At 47.5% G+C, this 22,002-nt stretch overlaps 1 protein-coding gene across 1 annotated transcript; it reads right to left on the minus strand.

Moving 5' to 3' along the window:
* Nucleotides 1-3,501: 3,501 nt before the first annotated feature.
* Nucleotides 3,502-10,064, minus strand: LOC114592106 (hemojuvelin-like). Its single transcript, XM_077925755.1, has 4 exons — nucleotides 9,660-10,064; nucleotides 8,948-9,114; nucleotides 6,716-7,209; nucleotides 3,502-4,285 (listed from the first exon to the last, which is right to left on the minus strand). Exons 2-4 carry the CDS (start codon nucleotides 9,039-9,041, stop codon nucleotides 3,668-3,670), a joined length of 1,206 nt encoding a protein of 401 aa, XP_077781881.1. The 5' UTR covers nucleotides 9,042-9,114; nucleotides 9,660-10,064; the 3' UTR covers nucleotides 3,502-3,667.
* Nucleotides 10,065-22,002: the final 11,938 nt, after the last annotated feature.

Below are 22,002 nucleotides of genomic sequence, written 5' to 3' on the forward strand. Positions count from 1 at the left end.
ACACGCACACGCAAACACACAAAGGGGAGAAAGGGTGAATGCACAAGCCTTCAATCTCACAGCAAATGCAGCTCCTGAGGGATGCCAGCAATTGGTATTCAGAAGTACAGTATTGCTGCCTCCAGTTTGGTGGTGTGGTTACAGTGCCAAACTGGAACCTGGGAGAGAAGAGGCTTCGAATCCCAACTCAGCCATGAAGCTCGCTGGGTGACCTTGAGGCAGTCACTGACTCTCAGCCTAACCTACCTCGCAGGCTTGTTGTACTAACTTCTTCTTCTTCTTTGGCGATCCCTCGTAGCCGAGTAAGATTGTCTTGCATAAACAGGGTTTTAACAGTGAGTCCGTAAGTGACTGTGGAGGCCAATTCTGGATCCACATGTCCTTCCACAGTGGGAACATTGTTTTCCAGGCAGGAGTTGATCACGGTGTGGATTTGCCAAGCGTGCCTTCCTCTTAGCACATTTCTCCCTTGCGTCCTGAGTTCGAGTGTCTTTAAAGCCCAGGACACCTTTGGTCAAGGATGTTCTCCAATTGGAGCACTCGCAGGCCAGTGTTTCCCAATTGTTGGTGTTTATACTACATTTTTTAAGATTTGCCTTGAGAGAGTCTGTAAACCTCTTTTGTTGACCACCAGCATTACACTTTCCATTTTTAAGTTCGGAATAGTTGCTTTGGAAGATGATAATCAGGCATCTGGACAGCATAACTTACCTCGCAGGGTTGTTGTAGGGTATTAACTGAGGATAGGACAGATCCTGAAGCTGAGGCTCCAAGACTTTGGCCACCTCATGAGAAGAGAAGACTCCCTGGAAAAGACCCTGATGTTGGGAAAGATGGAGGGCACAAGGAGAAGGGGACGACAGAGGACGAGATGGTGGGACAGTGTTCTCGAAGCTACCAGCATGAGTTTGACCAAACTGTGGGAGGCAGTGGAAGACAGGAGGGCCTGGCGTGCTCTGGTCCAGGGGGTCACGAAGAGGCAGACACGACTAAACGACTAAACAACAACAATTAACTGAGGAACAGGAGAGCCAGCTGTGCCACCTTGAACTCTTTGGAGGCTATGAATGTAAGGAAGACATAAACAGTGGAGGCAGAGTATAGCCCTCTCCTCCTCCAGGACTTTATCTAATCCTCTTTTAAAGCCATCCAAGTTGGTGGTCATCACTGCAGGAGTTGGTGGGAGGGAGTTCCATAGTTTAACAATGTGTTGTGTGAAGAAGTTCATTCATTTCCCAGTCCCAAATCCTCCATCATTCAGCTTCATTGGACGTCCACAAGTTCTGGTGTCACTGTTTGTTTGTTTGTTTGTTTGTTTGTTTGTTTGTTTGTTTGTTTGTGTTTGTGTTTGTGTTTGTGTTTGTGTTTGTGTTTGTGTTTTATTTTTATTATTATTATTATTATTATTATTTGTATCCCGCCCTACACCCGCAGGTCTCAGGGCAGTTCACAAGATAAAATCACAATATAAAAATGCAAAATACATAATCAAAAGAAAAAGACAAACAAGAGAAGGTGGAAAACTTTCCTCTCTCCCCCCTTCCTCCACTCTGTGCTTTCCCCAAAAGTGTGGCCCGGTCGTTTTATGAGATAGTAATGGCAGAAGTGTAGAAATTATTTTGTTTTTAGAGTCTGTATCTTTTGTGCTTTATCTCATTTTATCTTACCGTATGCCACTTTGATGGCTCCTGGCTGTGAAGCAGTTTATGAATCTGTAAAATAAATAATAAAGCGCGACGAGAGACGAGGCCTTCAGAATTAAATTATTTTAATGTCAAACCCTTTGCAGAACAATACAGATCAGCATGCGTGGAGTTCAGAAGCTGAAACTGACGGGAACCGAGTCGGGTTTCTGAGGCAGAGACATGGAGGGGAAGAACAGAGCCTTGGTTCATCACAGACCCTTCTCCATTTCCCATCGCTCTCAGTTTTCCTTTCTGGTGCTGAGAAATGTAGGATTCCCCCCTTTCAGTGCCTGGAAAAGTACTACAGCTTTAAGCTGTAGCAGCCTATTCCAGCCTCCAGAGGTTTATGCCCCATTCACACCATCCATCCAAAGCATCATAGCACGACTGCCCCCGAATAATTCTGGGAGCTGTAGTTTCCTAAGCGTGCTGGGAATTGTTAGGCAACCCCCTAGCCCCCTCCCAGTGCTACAATTCCCAGAGTAACCAATGGAGAGAGATTAGTGGTTAAACCACTCAGGGAATTGTAGCTCTGTGAGGGGAACAGGAAGGTCTCCAAACTCTTCCCAGCAATCTTAACAAACTACACCTCCCACGATTCTCTGGGGGAAGCCAGGGCTGCTTGCAGTGATATTGTGAGGCTTTAAATGGGTGGTTTAAATGGGGTCTTAGGCAGCAGTGAACACCAGTTACTGCAAAATCAGCTACTAAAGCACTGCTCCACAGCAAGCGTTCTATGGGGCTCACACAAGCAGCCTCCGTGGGAATGGGCGACCACTAAGCGATACAACTATCAAACGAAACATCGTCAACTTTAATATATTAAATATGCGAACTTTTTCATTGACATTCTTTAAGTCAACCATAAGATTCTCCCAGCTCTCTGAAGAAGCGCTGTCTCTCCAGCCTTAACAGAACAATCGCAGTGCATGTGCTTCGAAGAAGCACCATTTAAACCTCGCTCTCCAGATCCCGGATCATGAAAAGTGGCAGAAAACGCATTTGCCTGAAAACAAATGGACAGACTTTGGGGGAACATCCGGGTTCGTTTGGGACTTGATGAGTTGAGGGCCCACGCCTTCCAAGTTATGGCATCGAAGTATCCCTTGCAGGGAATATCTCTTGCCCTCCAGATCCTGTTAGACCAACATCCCATTGACCACAAGCGCCCCACCCCTGCCTTCGATATTTGAGGAGTTTCTGGTTTCATGTTTGGTTGTGAATGACTCAGGCCCAGAGTAGTTTACCCAAAACACTGACACAGGGAGGGGGGCTTAAAGTGACCAGCATTTGTGTGAGAGAGATTTGCACAGAAAGCTATGGGTCACCAGTTTTCAGAAGGAATTAAATAACCCATAATTGGCTTTTGGGAGGAAGCGTTTCCAAGGAATGACAACGTACAGTGTTGGGTAGGTTGCCATGGTTTCTAAGGTTACCTGAGGATGCCCAGCACTTGTTGCTGTTTCTCCCAACCCATCCTCCCTAAAAAAATAAAATAAAAGGTACATGCTTCGAGAGTCCAACTTTCATTGTTTCAGCCCAGTTCCTGAAACTTATCAGTTGCTACTCCACACTTGCTTGTCTTCAGCCTCGGAGCCGTAAGCGTTTCAACCAGTGATGTGCCAACGTGTTGTTTCCAGGGGAGCAGGGCTCATGATCGCCATTTCCACAGGGATGCATGGGAACCGAAGTTTCCCATGAACCCTGTGCCAAAAAAAATTTTAATTCCGGGATCCATGGGAAACTACAATTCCCATGGATCCCAGTGGCAACGGATGCTCCAAAGGATGCCACGAAGCACCCAGGCGTTAAGGAGGGTAGCAAGGGCTAGTGAGAGAGCTTTCCCAGGGGCACCAATATTCCAACATGAGCTGGGGGAGCCCATTCCTCAATTCTTCTAAGGCCCTGGGCTTTGCTTGCTGAGGCCTTTATGAGAAGCCAGCCACATCTCCTGATCCCTTGGCATTACAGAATATAAATAGTCACCAATAAAAGTGCATGCGACAGACTAAAATGACGGACGTGAAAATGAGGAGAGGCGAGCTGCAGGGGCGCATAGCCCTGTCGGTATGGAAGATGTGGAGTTTCCTGACATCCGGGTGGTACGATTCGCCATCTTCCAGCGCCCCACGGGCAGCCAGAATGAAGCTGGCATCCCCCGAAGTCGCCACGTCAAAGACACAAGCCTGGAAGTAGACATCCTCGACGGGCAGCTTCTCCTTGCACAGCAGACGGGCCTTCTCGAGGGCACCGCTGCCGTCACCCTTGCTTCGAGAGATGCGCTGGCTGGCCGGGCAACCTCCCACGCAGAGCTGCAAATCTTGCTCGTCCGTGAAGGAGAGAGCCACCTCCTCGGCCGCCCAGATGGAGAAGGACAGCTGCCTGCCCGTCTGGCGCACGGCAATTGTGGTGCCAACGTGCGCTGCTCGGATCTCCACATGCCGCCCTGGCGTGCGCTCGTAGATGACCAGGCTGCTCCCCCCGGGCCTCGCTCCACCATTCACGGAACCATCCACAAAAGACACTGGCAGGTTGTCTATTTCCGCTTGGTAGACCTTCTCGTCGATGCACTCCTTCATGTTCTTAAAAATGATGGTGAGCTGAAAAGAACAGAGATCTTAAAAGCTTAAAGGTAAAGGGACCCCTGACCGTTAGGTCCAGTCGTGGACAACTCTGGGGTTGCGGCGCTCATCTCGCTTTATTGGCCGAAGGAGCCGGCGTACAGCTTCCAGGTCATGTGGCCAGCATGACTAAGCTGCTTCTGGCGAACCAGAGCAGCGCACGGAAACGCCGTTTACCTTCCCGCCGGAGCGGTACCTATTTATCTACTTGCACTTTGATGTGCTTTTGAACTGCTAGGTTGGCAGGAGCTGGGACCGAGCAACGGGAGCTCACCCCGTCACGGGGATTCGAACTGCTGACCTACTGATCGGAAGTCCTAGGCTCTGTGGTTTAACCCACAGCACCACCCGCATTTAAAAGATTAGGTAAAGGTAAAGGTACCCCTGCCCGTACGGGCCAGTCTTGCCAGACTCTAGGGTTGTGCGCCCATCTCACTCTATAGGCCGGGGGCCAGCGCTGTCCGCAGACACTTCCGGGTCACGTGGCCAGCGTGACAAAGCTGCTCTGGCGAGCCAGAGCCGCACACGGAAACGCCGTTTACCTTCCCGCTAGTAAGCGGTCCCTATTTATCTACTTGCACCCAAGGGTGCTTTCGAACTGCTAGGTTGGCAGGCGCTGGGACCGAGCAACGGGAGCGCACCCCGCCGCGGGGATTCGAACCGCCGACCTTTCAATCGGCAAGTCCTAGGCGCTGAGGCTTTAACCCACAGCGCCACCCGCGTCCCTATGTTTAAAAGATTAAAGCACAGCAAAAAGGGAAACCCCAGGCATCTGAGGACCCTCGAGACCTGTTTATTCTGAGGAAGGAAGCAGGACTGCTGTCCACCAGAAGGTACTGGAGAAGCAAAAACAGGAAGAAATTGGCTTCTGGGTGCAAACCATCCTTGCCTCACAGTTGCTCACCACTTTTCCAGATCTCTCTATTATCAGAAGTAGCTCAGATAGTGCCTTGCCTTCTTCAAATTTACTGGCTTGTCTTTAACCAGATCTGTGCCCAAATTTTGGTTGGGAAATGGTGTTCAGCAGCAGCTGTAGGGCCATTGGTTAGCCACTCCTGCTACAGGTGATTTCCAGTCTGATTCAAGCCTGTGAATTAAGGTGGGAGTATGTCGGGCTACCTTTGAAGGTGACTCAGAAACTACAACTAATCCAGAAGGTGTCAGCTAGGCTGGTGACTGGGAGTGGCCGCTGGGACCGCATAACACCTGCCCTGAAAGACCTACATTGGCTCACAGGACGTTTCAGAGCACAATTCAAAGTGTTGGTGCTGATCTTCAAAGCCCTAAACCAGGGGTAGGCAACCTAAGGCCCAGGGGCCACATCCGGCCCAATCGCCTTCTGAATCCAGCCCACGGACGTTCCGGGACTCAGCGTGTTTTTACATGAGTAGAATGTGTCCTTTTATTTAAAATGCATCTCTGGGTTATTTGTGGGGCATAGGAATTTGTTCATTCCCCCCCCTCAAAAAAAAATATAGTCCGGCCCACCACATGGGGTGAGGGACGGTGGACCGGCCCATGGCTGAAAAAGGTTGCTGACCTCTGCCCTAAAGGTTGCTGACCTCCACCCCCATCGTTCTACCCAGACACTGAGGTCCAGCTCTGAGGGCCTTCTGGAAGTTCCCTCACTGGGAGGTGTGAGGTTGCAGGGAACCAGGCAGAAGGCTTCCTCAGCACCACCTTGTAGAACGCTTTCCCAACAGATGTCAATAATAATAATAATAATAATAATAATAATAATAATAATAATAATTTATTTATACCCGGCCCATCTACACAACTTTCTGAAAACATCTGAGGGCAGGCCTGTATTGGGAAGTTTTTAATGTCAATTTTTTATTATTATTATATTATATTATATTATATTATATTATATTATATTATACCCCGCCCATCTGGCCGGGCCTCCCCAGCCACTTTGGGCGGCTCCCAACAGGAGATTAAAAACACAATAAAATATCAAACGGAAAAAACTTCCCTAAACAGGGCTGCCTTCAGATTCTGTTGGAAGCCACCCAGACATTTATAATTATTATTACAGTGGTACCTCTGGATGAGAACGGGATCTGTTCCGGAGCCCCGTTCGCATCCTGAGTAGAATGCAACCCGTGACTGCGCGTCTTCGGGTTGCAATTCGCCACTTCTGCACATGCGCATGACGTCATTTTGGGCATCTGCGCATGCGCAAGCGGTGAAACCCGGAAGTAACGCGTTCCGTTAATTCCGGGTTGCTGCGGAGCGTAACCTGAAAACGCTCAACCTGAAGCATATTTAACCCGAGGTATGACTGTATTAGGGACCCAACATGATGCCCTCAATAGATATTGTGGGACTACAGCGCCCTCTTGAACCGCCGGCACAAGCCAATCAAAAAACTGATGAGCAGCTTTTCGATGGATCGGTTGTTACCTTGCTGATGGCAGTGGCGTTTGACCCTTTCACGACGGGAGAGCTGGTGGCCTGCACATACAGGTAGTTGTTGTCCAGGAGCGGCCAGGAACCCTCCACCCGGCAGGTGTGGAACTGGTCCCTGAAGGTGCGCACGTGGGGGTCCCCAAAGGCGGCGCAGTGCTGGTACGCGGGGGCCCGCCCATGCTTGCGGGCAAAGCTCCTCTCGTAGTCGCAGATGTCCAGGGAGGTGAAGCCCTGGTGATCGGGGGGCGGCTGGGGCAGGGAAGTGGGTCCCTCCCTGGAGCAGTTGTTCTGGATCATGAGGTCTTCGATGCCGTACACAGCAGAGTGGTACGCCAGGTTCCCGCGGCAGGTGCGAGCCGTCCGGCGTGTGCAGCTGGAGTAGGCGCGCAAAGCGTTGCAGCGAGCGGCCGTCGCGTCCAAGTCGTCCAGGTTCTCCGTGGCGGCCAGATACTGGGAGTTGCAGCGCAAGATCTTGCACTGCGAGTCAGCTGCATGATGGGGGGCAGGGGAGAGAAGAAAATCAGTGCCACATCATCACAACCAAAACAGCAACAAACAAACCTATTGCCACGTAAAGCATACTCGATAAACACACAAGACGTAACCGGCTGTGTTCTTAGATAAATAAGGTATACTATTCATGTAAGTTCCGTAAAGTTAAAGCCATGGTTTTCCCAGTAGTGATGTATGGAAGTGAGAGCTGGACCATAAAGAAGGCTGGTTGCCGAAGAATGGATGCTTTTGAATTCTGGTGCTGGAGGAGACTCTTGAGAGTCCCATGGACGGCAAGAAGTTCAAACCTCTCCATTCTGAAGGAAATCAGCCCTGAGTGCTCACTGGAAGGACAGATCCTGAAGCTGAGGCTCCAAGACTTTGGCCACCTCATGAGAAGAGAAGACTCCCTGGAAAAGACCCTGATGTTGGGAAAGATGGAGGGCACAAGGAGAAGGGGATGACAGAGGACGAGATGGTGGGACAGTGTTCTCGAAGCTACCAACATGAGTCTGACCAAACTGCGGGAGGCAGTGGAAGACAGGAGTGCCTGGTGTGCTCTGGTCCAGGGGGTCACAAAGAGGCGGACACGACTGAACGACAACAATTCATGTATCAAATCATAAATTTCAATGGAAGTGACTCATAAAGTTCAACAAACGAACAAAGCAGAAGACCCAGTGGATCAGATCATTCTCTAGTCAGTTCATGCATAAGGTCCATCTGCGTATTAGTGTCTATTCCACCTGTCTCTTCATAAGGTCCAACTAATCCACATGAAAGGTTGTTACAGTTCCACAGAATCCTTTCACAGAATCTAAGACAGAGATTTCCGGCATAAGATCCACTGTCCTGTAATATCACATATGAGCTTTAACTACTGATGAAGCCCAAGACGGTGAAACAAGGCCAATATTCCAGAAATTCCATGTGGATTGTTAATTTGGATACGCAGAAGATATTAAAAATAAATTTAAGGAACCGCAGAAAGAGGGGGAAGGAAGTGAAGTTTTGAAATGTCAAAATGATTGTAAAATCAGTGAAATGTATAAATCTGAAAAGTATAAATAAATAAATAAAACAATCTCCTCCCCAAGGATAGGCTCTCCCTCTTCAGTCAAAGAATTGTATTCTACATCTATGAAACACGAAATGACATCTGAAGGCAGCCCTTTTTAGAGAATATTTTGCTGGAAACCACCCAGAGTGGCTGGGGAAACCCAGCCAGATGGGCAGGGCATAAATAATAAATTTATTATTATTATTATTATTATTATTATTATTATTATTAAGCATTGAAATCCGGCAATGGTTCAGCCTGAGGTTGGATGGGTGATCTCTGGGCATGCACATTCTTTCACCATTAAGCAGCTGTAGCCCACCACCAAACTTCTGGGATTGAGAAGTGGGGAACGAGGCAAATGTTGAGGCAACGCTGGCATGTGCAGTGGCTGCGCTTTCAAGATGGCATTTTTAGGCACACTTACTCAGAGGACCTTGCATCCGAGTAGACCTGCTTACAACTGTGATACACACGACTGAGGATTTTAAAGATCTGATGAAGAGTTGACCGCCAGCAGCCTTCCATACTCTGCCACTACAAAGAGGCCCTCCCAAGCCAAGCCCCATCCTTCCTTCCTTCCTTCCTTCCTTCCTTCCTTCCTTCCTTCCTTCCTTCCTTCCCATGCCCACCAAAGCTGCAACTTTCTCTGACGAATGACCCAAGCCCCTTACCGTGTCTGCAGAACAGGAGGAGGATGAACACCTTAATGACGGCGCCAGCATTTGCTGGGCGCAGAGGCCTCTGGCAGCAGGCAGATCCCCGCATCCTGATCCATTCACAGATGACGCACGAGGGTCACCCAAACCTCTCCTCACCGTTCTACTCCCATGCTGGTTCACTGGAAGGAAAGAACAGTCAAGAGATCTACAGCCCATAAATTGGCAAGGTCCCATCCTGCGTGTACTCTGCGCTCCTGCATGCATGGTCCAGATCCCACTGACTCTTTTCCCTTTAAACAATAACCCAAAAAATCAAGTCACTTGCCCTCACGGTGAATGTTGCCTCCCCCCACCCCACAAAGTTTTGTAACAATAGTTTCTGACGTCTTGGAAACTAAGAGCTCGGATCCCCTAAGAACGTACAGGAAGAGCCTTCCGGATCGGGCCGACGGTCCATCACACAGCATCCTGTTCTCACATATCCAGCTACCTGGGAGTAGGTTCACTGGGGCTTCCTTGAAATTTGGACGATGCTGTAAATCTCGTCCAATCAGGCCTCTATGAAGGCAGGGCTTACCTGGGAACTATCTTTGCTGGGCTGTTTCCCAGAAAAGCACTGGAAAAAAATTGAGACCTTTGCTCCCCAGGGGAGCATAAGACGCCCTGCAGTTCACTGGAGGTTTTCAGACAGAGGTTGGGTGTCCACCTGTCAGAGATACTTTACCTGCAATTCCTGCATTGCAGAGGCTTGGACCAGATGTCCTTCAGGGCTCCCTTGCAGCTCTAAGATTCATAATCCTATGGGCCCTCTCTGGTGACCCAAGGCACAGCCCCAAACCTTCTGAAGTGGAGGGTTCCCACTGGAAGACGACTCCACCATCAGCCCCTGTCACACCTCTAACATCCATCAGAGAAGACAGCGGACCAGCCAGATGACCGGTGACCCAATTCAGGCTGGCCAACTCCCATCACCGCTGCAATAACACTTGTCCCCTCCATTTTCCCCAGCACGTCCATCTCATTGCTCCCTGCTCCGTCTTCCTTTGGCTTCCTTGCCCAAGGGTGGACCAACCATCAGCAAGAAAGATCTTCCTCTCTTGGCTTTTGCCTCTCAAGAAGGCCTTTCCCTCTCTTCTCAGGCTCTGTTGCTGACTTTGTGCTAAGCTGCGCATGTCTCCATCCTGCTGGGACATGCATACCGGCGTGACCTTTTGCAAAAGTCGGCAAACAACGGCACACAAACTTTGTCCCTGCTTCCGGACCCGCAGCGGGAGCTAATGATCAACCAGTCGATCGCCCAAGGCACCCTCTGCACCACCCGGCCTGGGAGCCAGAGACAGCCGATGATGAGATAAAGGCTTTGGCTGGCAAGTTGGGAATGGCCACTTCCGGATCGAGGTAGCTTGACCACAGTCGCCCATGCATTCATAAGGTTGGATTACTGCAATGCGCTCTGCATGGGGCAACCCTGGAGGCTGCAGCCAGGGGGCATTGCGTGGCAGGAAGGTTGCTTGTGGGCACAAACTACTGCCAGCATAAAACAGCTTGCTTTCAGGATTCGCACATGCTACCCGTCTACTACCAGGCCAACACTCTTACCGCCATGCCGGGCCGTAATATAATTTTGGTTTTCACTGGGAGCATTGTTGAAGGGAAGCGTTAATAATAACACTCCCTTTCCCCACCAAAAAGTCCTGAATGCAAATTCCCTTGCTCTTCAATGGCGGGGGAATGGATGCAAATGTGACTCTAAGTGGGCATAGCCCGGGAGGGGCAGCTGCCCCCTCCAAATCGAGAAATTAAGTAAAAATACTTAACTAGAAGCAGACATGGAAGGAAGATTTGGGCAATTTATTTGAGGAACTGTTGTTGAGACGTTTCATTCCGAATCTGCTAGACAGAGCCGCACAGAGGGTGTCTTGGCCCCCTCCCCCAAAAAATAATTCCTGTCTACATGCATGGAGGAGTTGAAATGACAGGGATGATTCCTAGAGAGGCATGGCAGGGAATAAAGAAGGATAGAGATAGCATCACAGGCATGGTTTCTCTGTGGGCACCAGCACCCACCTTCTCAGGCACCCATGTGGTTTTCTCCCCCACTGAAAAAAATTGCAGTGTGTGCTTGTGTTTGGTTGCTTGTGGTTTTTCTCTTTTCTGTCCACAGGCCCATAGAGACGTAAGTCGTCTTCTTCTTTGGCGACCCCTCATAACTGAGTAAGATTGTCTTCCATAAACACGGTTTTAACAATAAGTCCGTAGGTGACTGTGGAGGCCAATTCTGGATCCACACGTCTTTCCACAGTGGGGACATTGGTTTCCAGGTGGGAGTTGATCACGGTGTGGATTTGCCAAGCGTGCCTTCCTCTTAGCGCGTTTCTCCTTTGTGTCCTGAGTTTGAGTGTCTTCAAAGCCCATGACACCTTTGGGAAAGGCTGTTCTCCAACTGGAGCGCTCGCAGGCCAGTGTTTCCCAATTGTTGGTGTTTATACTACATTTTTAAAGATTTGCCTTGAGAGTCTTTAAACCTCTTTTGTTGACCACCAGCATGACGCTTTCCATTTTTAAGTTTGCAGTAGAGTAGTTGCTTTGGAAGACGATCATCAGGTATCCAAACCACATGACCAGGGCAAAGAAGTTGATGTTGAAGAAACCCTTAGCCTTATCCTCCATTAGATGGTTCCATCAGAGTCAATGGAGTTACATCCAGGATTTATTTTTTTTATAAGCCAAAGATACATTTTATAAGCCCATAAAATGCCTTTCTTTTCAAGGTTGCTAGCCTAAACATTTGCACGGGTTCCTTATTCACTTCTAGACACAGATCAAGAAGGTGGTTTTTAACTTTAGTACATAAGAGGAATACTGCTGAATGCAGTATTTGCACATATATACAACCTGATCCGGATGCGGGTGGCGCTGTGGGTAAAACCTCAGTGCCTAGGACTTGCCGATCGTATGGTCGGTGGTTCGAATCCCCCTGGCGGGGTGAGCTCCCGTTGTTCGGTCCCAGCTCCTGCCCACCTAGCAGTTCGAAAGCACGCTTAAGTGCAAGTAGATAAATAGGTACCACTCCGGCGGGAAGGTAAACGGCGTTTCCATGTGCTGCGCTGGTGCTGGCTTGCCAGAGCAGCTTCGTCACGCTGGCCACGTGACCCGGAAGTGTCTCCGGACAGCGCTGGCCCCCGGCCTCTTGAGTGAGATGGGTGCACAACCCTAGAGTCGGACACAACTGGCCCGTACGGGCAGGGGTACCTTTACCTTTACAACCTGATCACAAGCTGTATTAACGCCCCAAGGAGATCTTGCTTCTCCCATAGTTACAGCCTTGGACTCAGGCAGAAATCCGCACAACAAGACCAGTCCAACGAAGTTGATGGTGAAGAATCAGATGTAAGTAAAGCCCTCTGGATGAGGCCAAAGGGGGTCCATCTCTTCCAGCAACCTGTCCTCACAGTGGCTAACCAGATGCCCGTTATCGTATACCTGCAAGCAGGATTCAAGCACAAGAGAAACTCTCTCCTCCTCCTTGCTGCCTTCAATGGAAGAGGCAGAGCAGAGCCATCCTGGCTAGTAACCATCAGTTGCCCTCTCCTCCTCAATGAATCTGCCTAATCCTCTTTTCAAGCCATCCAGGTTAGTGGCCATCATTGCCTCTGGGTGGGAGAGAGTTCCGCAGTCTAATCACATATTATGCAAAGAAGGTACTTCTTAATCTATCTTGAATTACCCAACATTCAGCTTCATTTAGCTCTCGTCTATGAGCTCTCGAGGGAGAAAAACTTTTCTCCCTCCCTTTCTCCACGCCACACGTAATTTTACAAATTTCTATCATGCTTACATTAAAAAAAAAATAATCAGAAATACTGGCAAGCGTTCCGGGAAATCTAATCAGCCGGAATATCAAAACAACGAGCCACCTACAGCTGGGGAAATCGTACAGCTCTTCCACTGAGTTTTTTTAAGTCAGATTTTCTGATTTCTGAAATAAAGTAGAGGAAAACATGGTTGCGAGAGGTTTCGTCCACAGGTGCAACCTTTTTTATTGTGGCTGTTCTTCCACAGTAAATGACAGAGGAAGCTGCCTTATATTGCCCACACAGGTCGGCAGCATCTCTCCCAAATTTCAAGCAGGCGTCTCTTGAATCTGGGACCTTGCGCTTGCTAGACAGATGATCTGCCACTGAGCATGTATGAGCCGCATCGTGTAGATCAGCTGTTCTGGCAATCGCTGGAGGTGAATCAACTGCATGCCGAGGTCAGGAGAAGAGGCAGCAACCCAGAGGTCACTGGCCTGCTCATTTTCTGGCCCCCGGTGAGCTTTTCTGCCTGAAACCAGCCTGGAAAGCAACAAACATCTCCAGTTTCAAAGCAAAGGGCTGACTGGACCTTCAGCCTGACACGCACACCCCTGCGAGGTGGAACAGCAGGCAGGAGAGAAGGAAATCGGAGCAGGGAAATAGGTGGCATTGGGAGCAGGAAGACAGCCAAACAGGAAAAGGCTTCTTACGCAGTCTCCCCTCATTGTCATTCTTCCACTACAAATCACAGCCACCTGTGACTACTTTTCATTGAACAACAATTTTAAAAGCTGGCCCTTTTGAAAAGATGTCCCTCCCGCGAGATTTTCAAGGAAGGAGGAAACTGAATGGAGGATGTTTAGAGAGAGCTTTAAACTACCCAGTCCTTGTGGCTCCTTTCCGGCTCTAAATCGGCCTTCCAAACAAGTTACTAGTCCACACCGTTTTTGAGCAGCTTCCTGCCCCAAATACGCAAGACCAAAGAAAGTAAGCGGTTAACACCATGAAAGCTATTCTCAGCTAACTGTAAAGAGGAGAGATTCCACCTTCAGAAATTATGGAGAGAAGCAGGGGAGCTTCAGTCTGGAGGAGAAAAGGGGCCTGAATTTAATAAACAAAGCAAGCAAAAAGGAAAAACCCCACTGAGGCGCTCTCTCTCCTTTAAAAGGCTTGCTGAGCACACTCTAAAAGCTCTCGAATCCCAAACCCGCAAGGTACAGTGGTACCTTGGTTCTCAAACTTAATCCGTTCCGGAAATCCGTTCCAAAACCAAAACGTTCCAAAACCAAGGTGCACTTTCCCATGCAAAATCGATTAATCCATTACAGACTTTTAAAATTAACCTCTAAAACAGCAATTTAACATGAATTTTACTATCTAATGAGACCATGGATCCATAAAACGAAAGCAATAAACAATGTACTGCAGTCACACAATCAATCAATCAATCAATCAGTAGCTGAACTGGGTTCCACACAGTCACCAAAATTAATAATAATAATAATAATAATAATAATAAGTATAATAAATTTTATTTATATCCCGCCCTCCCCAGCCGAAGCCGGGCTCAGGGTGGCTAACAACAATAAAACAGTACAACAGTACAACACAACACAACACTCTATAATCATTCATTATAAAATTAATTCAAATCAAACCAATGGCAACCATTGGGCCAGAGCTCCGCGAAGATTGCCGAGGGAGGGAGTCAGGCTGTGCCCTGGCCAAAAGAGCCGCAAAAACGCAAAATAAATAGCAAAAACAGACAGACCTCAGTGTAACACTCAAAACGGAAGTGTGGCACTCAAATTGGAAGCGTAACACTCAAAATAGAGCAGATTCAGCTTCCGAAAAAAGTTCACAAACCGAAACACTGCAGTTTTTGCAGTGTTTGGGTTCCGAGTTGTTTGAGTACCAAGGCGTTTGAGAACCAAAATACCACTGTACCAATGTAAACCATACCTAACCCATCCCACCAAACAAGCCCAACTACCTGGTCCAAGTCCCTCCCCTTCCAGCCAAATACTGTACTTGAAGGAGATGGGGAGATTTGCTTAAGGCAAAGAGAAGGAACAGCCAACACCAAACTTTTAACTAGCCTGTAGGCCCCAGGAAGCTCACAGCCCCCTGGCCCATCTTTCAAAAAGTTTCAGATTTACCATAAATTCTGCTGGAAGCGCTTTTTCTAAAGTGCAAAGAGGAGCCGCGCTTTAGAGCTGCATCTCGCAGGCAGCAAGGAAGAAAACGAAGGCCAGAATAATACGCTCCAGGCAACTGCGCCTCACGAATCACCGCTTCTGGAGGGCCAGAAGTGAAAATGAAACTGGGTGCCTCTCCTGCAGAGACTTAGACCTTTCAGCCGTGCAGACTTCTCATCGTTGGCCCCACCCTTCCTTAAAGCCAAAGATGCTGCTATAAAAAATTTAGGGTGCATGCGCAAAGCAGACAGGGAGACACGCTCCACAGAAAAGCAGTCCTTCAACCTTCAAAATTTAGGAAATAGTCCCTGAGAAAATTACACTTTAATTTAGCACACAGAACGATCCCAAAAAGCCATCCAGGCTCTCCTTAATGACTCCAAATATTTCCTCTGGAGAAGGAAAGATATTGACGAAACCTTTCCCAATAGTTCTCTAGGGTGGGCCTGTGACCTGAATTCAAGAACTGAAGTATTTACCATCTCAAAGAAACAGCCAGACAGCCCAAGTAATGCAATCAGTGGCCATTATTTATCAGGTAACTTATCAGACAGGAGACAAGACACTCACTCTCAAATTTCTGTTGGAGACCACGTCTTTCTGTGATGGATGGATGGGTGGATGATGCTTTTTTGGGTGGTCTTTGGATAAGGGGTTGAGAAATGTCTAGTCTTTAAAAGTTCTTGCACACCTTTGTTCTGGGTCCTCAGACCCTTGCAAGGGGGAGCAGGGACTCTGTTGCAACAGAAAAATAAAGATTTGCCTTGCTTCGACTGGTTCCTGCCTCCATCCATTCTTCTGTGACCAGTAATTGACTTAGGGGACACAGAGTCCGTTGACGGGGAGTTGGGCTGGAAAAGCCAACCCCAATTTTTAAATACAACAATACAAAGCAGCATTATATCTAAAAGAAAAAGTACCTCTGAGCATATGAAGAGTTTCTTTCAGCACTCCACAGAGCAGCTGAAGTCTATCCCTGTGCTCTTAGAACAGAGCAGCGATACTTCCTGCAGCGGCGGCGACTGAACCGTCCAGGGGTCCTTTACCTTCTACCTATTTGCTCAAAAGTTCATAATGCTAAAAAGAAAGGAAAATCCCTGTTTCCATTAACCCTGAACCCCAAAATAAATGTTGGGATAGCCCATTTCATATATCACCATGGCTGAGGAACTCTCCGCTTCTACCAACCTAGCAGTTCGAAAGCACACCAGTGCAAGTAGATAAATAGGTGGCAGGAAGGTAAACAGCATTTCCGTGCGCTCTGGTTTCTGTCACAGTGTCCAGTTGGGCCAGAAGTGGTTTAGTCCTGCTGGCCACATGACCCGGAAAGCTGTCTGTGGACAAACACCGGCTCCCTCGGCCTCAAAAGCAAGATGAGCGCTGCAACCCCAGAGTCGCCTTTGACTGGACCTAACCGTCCAGGGGTCCTTTACCTTTTTATTTTTACCTTATTCGTTTGAAATCATCATGCTTACGAAACACTCATAAATTCTAGATGGCATTGTAAAAATCATAAAAATAAGAGGGAAGGTCTTCTTCCGGAACAGGAACTGGCTGAGCAGCAGGCAGCAGAGAGTAGGAATAAATGGACAGTTTTTGAAATGGAGAGCTATAGAAAGTTCCCGCACAGATCGGTAGTGGGTGTTGTGCTTTTTCTTTCTTGCTCATAAGCAATCTAGAATTAGCAGGGAGCGGTTTGGTAGCCAAAATTCTGAATGCCAGTTGCTGGAAACCACAAGAGCAGAGAGTTGCTCCTGTGTCCGAATCCTGCTTGCTGGCTTCCCCAAGTATCTGGGTAGCCACTGTGAGAACAGGATGCTGGACTACATGGGCCATGGGCCTGATCCAGCAGGCTGTTCTGGCAGGTAGGTTTAGCTGAGAGGCAGTGACTGGTCCAAAGTCACCCATTGAGCTTTATGGCTGTGGGAGGATTTGAACCCTGGTCTCTCCCAGGGGCTAATCCGACTGTCTCACCACTGTGCCCCACCGGATCTCAAGCATACTCTGTCAGAGCCATTGCCAGCTTTGCTGTCTTCTCACAGGCAGGCAGGGGAGAATAAAGGGAAAGAAGGAGAGACAGGAAGGTGGAGGGTGAAGCCCCAAGGCCTTTGTCCTCATCTCTCTCTTTTTTTAATAAAATTTTTATTAAGGTTTTTACATTACAAAATAGAAAAAGAAAAAAGACAAAATACAAAATAAAAATAGTTAAAAGCAATCAATCTTTTCATCACATTATTTTTCATTAACTTGTTTCCCGGACCTCCTCGTACCTCCCTTTTTTGTATTCCAGTTCAATTTATTAGCTTAGCAGTTTCTTTCCCTCTTTATTCTACCCAGATCTTTAATCTTAAGTTATTATAACATTAAATTTTTACTTATAAAAAACCATTTTTTCATATTCTTTTATACCATTACAGCTAGAAACCACTTAATTTCAATCCAACATCATTCTAACATTCATTAATTTTACAATATCCCTGTAAATAGTCTTTAAATTTCTTCCAATCTTCTTCCGCCGACTCTTCTCCCTGGTCTCGGATTCTGCCAGTCATTTCCGCCAATTCCATGTGGTCCATCACCTTCATCTGCCATTCTTCCAGAGTGGGTAAATCTTGTGTCTTCCAATGCTTTGCGATGAGTATTCTTGCTGCTGTTGTTGCATACATAAAGAAAGTTCTATCCTTCTTTAACACCGATTGGCCGACTATGCCCAGGAGAAAGGCCTCTGGTTTCTTGCCTTTGTCCTCATCTCTGCCATCCTGTTTTGTGGCACCTGGATTCAAACAGCATGAAACCCACTGGATGAGCTTGGCCTGTTTGCTATCTCTGAGAGGTTGCGGGGAAGACAAGCCCCTGGGAGGTGGTGAACCCGTAAGGAGCGTGGCAAGGATGGTGGGATTGTAAAATCATCAAGAAATATTGGCAAAGGATTTATAATGAAATGAAGATGTTTAAAATAACTTTTGTTTTTTAAAAAATGGAAGCTTTCCTACTAGGTATTATAGGAGTGGATATACCAGGATTAGGGACATGGGTGGCGCTGTGGGTTAAACCACAGAGCCTAGGGCTTGCCGATTAGAGGGTCAGCGGTTCAAATCCCCGCGACGGGGTGAGCTCCCATTGCTCGGCCCCAGCTCCTGCCAACCTAGCAGTTCGAAAGCACGTCAAAGTGCAAGTAGATAAATAGGTACCGCTCTGGCGGGAAGGTAAATGACGTTTCCGTACGCTCCTCTGGTTTGCAAGAAGCGGCTTAGTCCTGCTGGCCACATGACCCGGAAGCAGTACGCCGGCTCCCTCGGCCAATAAAGCGAGATGAGCGCCGCAACCCCAGAGTCGGCCACGACTGGATCTAATGGTCAGAGGTCCCTTTACCTTTACCTTTACCTTTATACCAGGATTACAAAAGGACTTATTCAAGTACGCAAAGACGGCCGCACAAATACTGTTAACACAATATTGGAAAGAAGAAAGGGTTCCATCAAAAGAAGATTGGCAAGTTAAACTAATGGAATATGCTAAAATGGCAAAATTGACAATGAAACTAAGGGGAAGAGATGACAATGAATTTAAAGACGTTTGGAAGGACTTCATTGCATATATACAGAAGCAATGTACATAGGTTAATACACTAGCAGGATTCTAGAACTACTTGTAATGACATTATGAATGGGGAATAAGTAATACCAATGTGTTTTTTTAATTTACAATGGACATGCGGTACGTTGATAAATAATGGAACCAAGGAAGGGACTAGGGGGAAGTCAATTTTATTAGGTTTGGTTATGAATTTGTATTGTTGCTATTTTACTTTTGTTATTTTTGGAAAATGAATAAAATATTATTTAAAAGGAGCATGGCAAGGACACTGTCCTCTTGCCCAACAGCCGACCTTCATTGCCCGGCTATGCAAGACCAGAGAAGGTGTTTCCGCCACGGCAGTTCTGCAAGGGCATGGCAAGCAGTTGCCGCAGCCAGCCACCTGCCCGCTTAATCCCAGCCAAATTGAACGGCAGCGGAGCACGTCAGCACCCAGCAGGGGTGGAGGCACCAGGTAGCTTGCAAAGCTGCCATGTTTGACTTGGGCCTTGGGTCTGATCCAAAGGCTGAGAGGACGGGGAGAGGCGACAGGCAACTCTTTCCCAAGGAATTGCAACTTCTGGGCTCGTTTAATTTAATTGTACACAGGTTGTGCAATGACAATAAAGGTATTATCATCATCATCATCATCATCATCATCATTATTGCATGGGGAAAGCAGCTCGTTCACCTCCTCCGTGAGCAAAGAAGTTTGTCCAGAAAAGGAAAGGCATGGTATTTTGCATTGGGCAATTGTTGTTGTTTAGTCGTTTAGTCGTGTCCGACTCTTCGTGACGCCATGGACCAGAGCACGCCAGGCACCTCTGTCCTCCACTACCTCCCGCAGTTTGGTCAAACTCATGCTGGTAACCTCGAAAACACTATCCAACCATCTCGTCCTCTGTCGCCCCCTTCTCCTTGTGCCCTCCATCTTTCCCAGCATCAGGGTCTTCTCCAGGGAGTCTTCTCTTCTCTTGAGGTGGCCAAAGTACTGGAGCCTCAGCTTCAGGATCTGTCCTTCCAGGGAGCACTCAGGGCTGATTTCCTTCAGAATGGAGAAGTTGGATCTTCTTGCAGTCCATGGGACTCTCAAGAGTCTTCTCCAGCACCATAATTCAAAAGCATCAATTCTCCGGCGATCAGCCTTCTTTATGGTCCAGCTCTCACTTCCATACATCACTACTGGGAAAACCATGGCTTTAACTATACGGACCTTTGTTGGCAAGGTGACGTCTCTGCTTCTCAAGATGCTGTCTAGGCCTCTCATTGCCCTTCTCCCAAGAAGCAGGCGTCTTTTAATTTCATGGCTGCTGTCACCATCTGCAGTGATCGCATTGGGCAAATGCAACCTTAAAGACTATGGTTGGGTACGTTGGGTATGGTTTGAGCATTGGGCAAATGCAACCTTAAAGACTATGGTTGGGTACGTTGGGTATGGTTTGAGCATTGGGCAAATGCAACCTTAAAGACTATGGTTGGGTACGTTGGGTATGGTTTGAGCATTGGGCAAATGCAACCTTAAAGACTATGGTTGGGTACGTTCAAAGCACATCCCCACCCCCACCCCAAACAACATCATGGGAACTGTAGTTCACCCTTCGCAGAGCTGCAATACCTGAACATACCTCCTTTGTTGACCGCCAGCATTATGGTTTTCATTTTTAAGTTCGCAACAGAGGAGTTGCTTTGGAAGATGATCATCAGGCATCCGCACAACATGACCAGTCCAACGAAGCTGATGTCGGAGAATCATTCTCCCAGACCATTCCTCGAGTGATCAGTAAAGGGGTTCACCTTCTTCCAGAGCTGAAGCGGCTGCCAAGGAGGAATAAAATTGACAGAACAGTAAACGAAAGGAGCAAATGGAAAGGAAGTGCAGCTAGCTGAAGGAGCGTCTCCACCCCCATCATTCTGCCTGGATACTGAGGTCCAGCGCCGAGGGCCTTCTGGCGGTTCCCTCCCTGCAAGAAGCCAAGTTACAGGGAACCAGGCAGAGGGCCTTCTCGGTGGTGGCACCCACCCTGTGGAACACCCTCCCACCAGATGTCAAAGAGAACAACAACTACCAGACTTTTAGAAGACATCTGAAGGCAGCCCTGCTTAGGGAAGCTTTTAATGTTTAATAGGTTATTGTATTTTAATATTCTGTTGGAAGCCGCCCAGAGTGGCTGGGGAAACCCAGCCAGATGGGCGCGGTATAAATAATAAATATTATTTTTATTATTACTTCCTCTGAAAACTCACCCACCCATCTCAGACAGGCTCCATCCCTTGTCCAGGGCCAGCCCTCTCTTGGGTACCAATTGCGGGGACACACCTGGAGAACCTGCGATCTGGGAGGGACATCCTTGCTAGAACTCCATCACAATTGGAGGGGTCTTTGGGTCACACAACCACTCGCTTTTATGGTTTGGGGGGGTGTTGGGGGGTGTTTAAATGTTTTAACTTTTAATGTGGGTGCTTGCTATTTACTTAAAAGGTCCTGAAACAACTTGTGACCAGGGTACCTGCTAAACCCTTCTGTACCAGCTCAATCGCTAAGATCAGACATAGGCAAACTCAGCCCTCCAGATGTTTTGGGACTACAATTCCCATCATCCCTGATCACTGGTCCTGTTAGCTAGGGATGATGGGAGTTGTAGTCCCAAAAACATCTGGAGGGCCAAGTTTGCCTATGCCTGGCCGAGATCATCTGGAGCAGCGCCGTTGGTCATTCCCCAAGTTGGTGAGGCTCGTTTGACGGCAATGAGAAACCGAGCCTTTGGTGTCATTGGTCCAGCCCTGTGGAACTCTCTGCCACTAGAGATTCAGCAGGCACCTTCTGTATCAACTCTGAAACACTGGAAACTTTTAAACCTGCTGAAAAATCCCTATTCCGCCAGGCCTATGCAGGCAATCAGTACACTTTTCAACAATGGTTAATTGATGTCTGTTTTTAACTTTTTAATATGGTTTTTATGATATGGTTTTATGTATTTATTGGTTGCAAGTGGCTTTGCTTTTTTTAATGAAATAGCAGCCTAGAAATACTTTTATAACTAAATAAATAAAAACGATTTCCAATGGTTTCCAGTGCTGTTTTTAATAGGATTTTGCTTAATTAATTGTGGGGGGTTTTATTTATATTTCTTGTGTGTGTTTCAGCTTTAATTATCTGTTTTGATTTACGCTGTGAGTCTCCTTGGGTCCCACAGCGGGAGAAAGCCAGGATATAAGTAAAATTAAATAAAATAACCAGCTTGTCATATAATTTGTATTTGCTTTGCCTGTGATGTTTTAGTAACGCGCCCTTGAGACCATTTGGTGAAGGGCAGGCTTATATTTTTATTTTTATTAATCCAATTTATATACCGCCCTTTATCAAAAGATCTCAGGGCAGTATAGAATCCATACAGGCACAATTCATCCTTCCATCCTATGTTAAATTCCTATGGCAACCGAATGATGACTTAATATGGACTTAATAATATAAGACTGTGGGGTGTGATGCATAAGT

Source organism: Podarcis muralis, chromosome 1 (genome assembly GCF_964188315.1).
Source record: "Podarcis muralis chromosome 1, rPodMur119.hap1.1, whole genome shotgun sequence".
NCBI lineage: Eukaryota > Metazoa > Chordata > Lepidosauria > Squamata > Lacertidae > Podarcis > Podarcis muralis.

Bases quoted from the DNA above. Each gene is read 5' to 3' on its own strand.
- LOC114592106 (XM_077925755.1), bottom strand. From the start codon at position 9,041: ATGCGGGGATCTGCCTGCTGCCAGAGGCCTCTGCGCCCAGCAAATGCT. The intron at 7,210-8,947 runs GTAAGGGGCTTG...CCCATCATGCAG, and splicing joins CCTCCTGTTCTGCAGACACG to CTGACTCGCAGTGCAAGATC. The intron at 4,286-6,715 runs GTAACAACCGAT...TGTTCTTTTCAG, and splicing joins ACGCCACTGCCATCAGCAAG to CTCACCATCATTTTTAAGAA.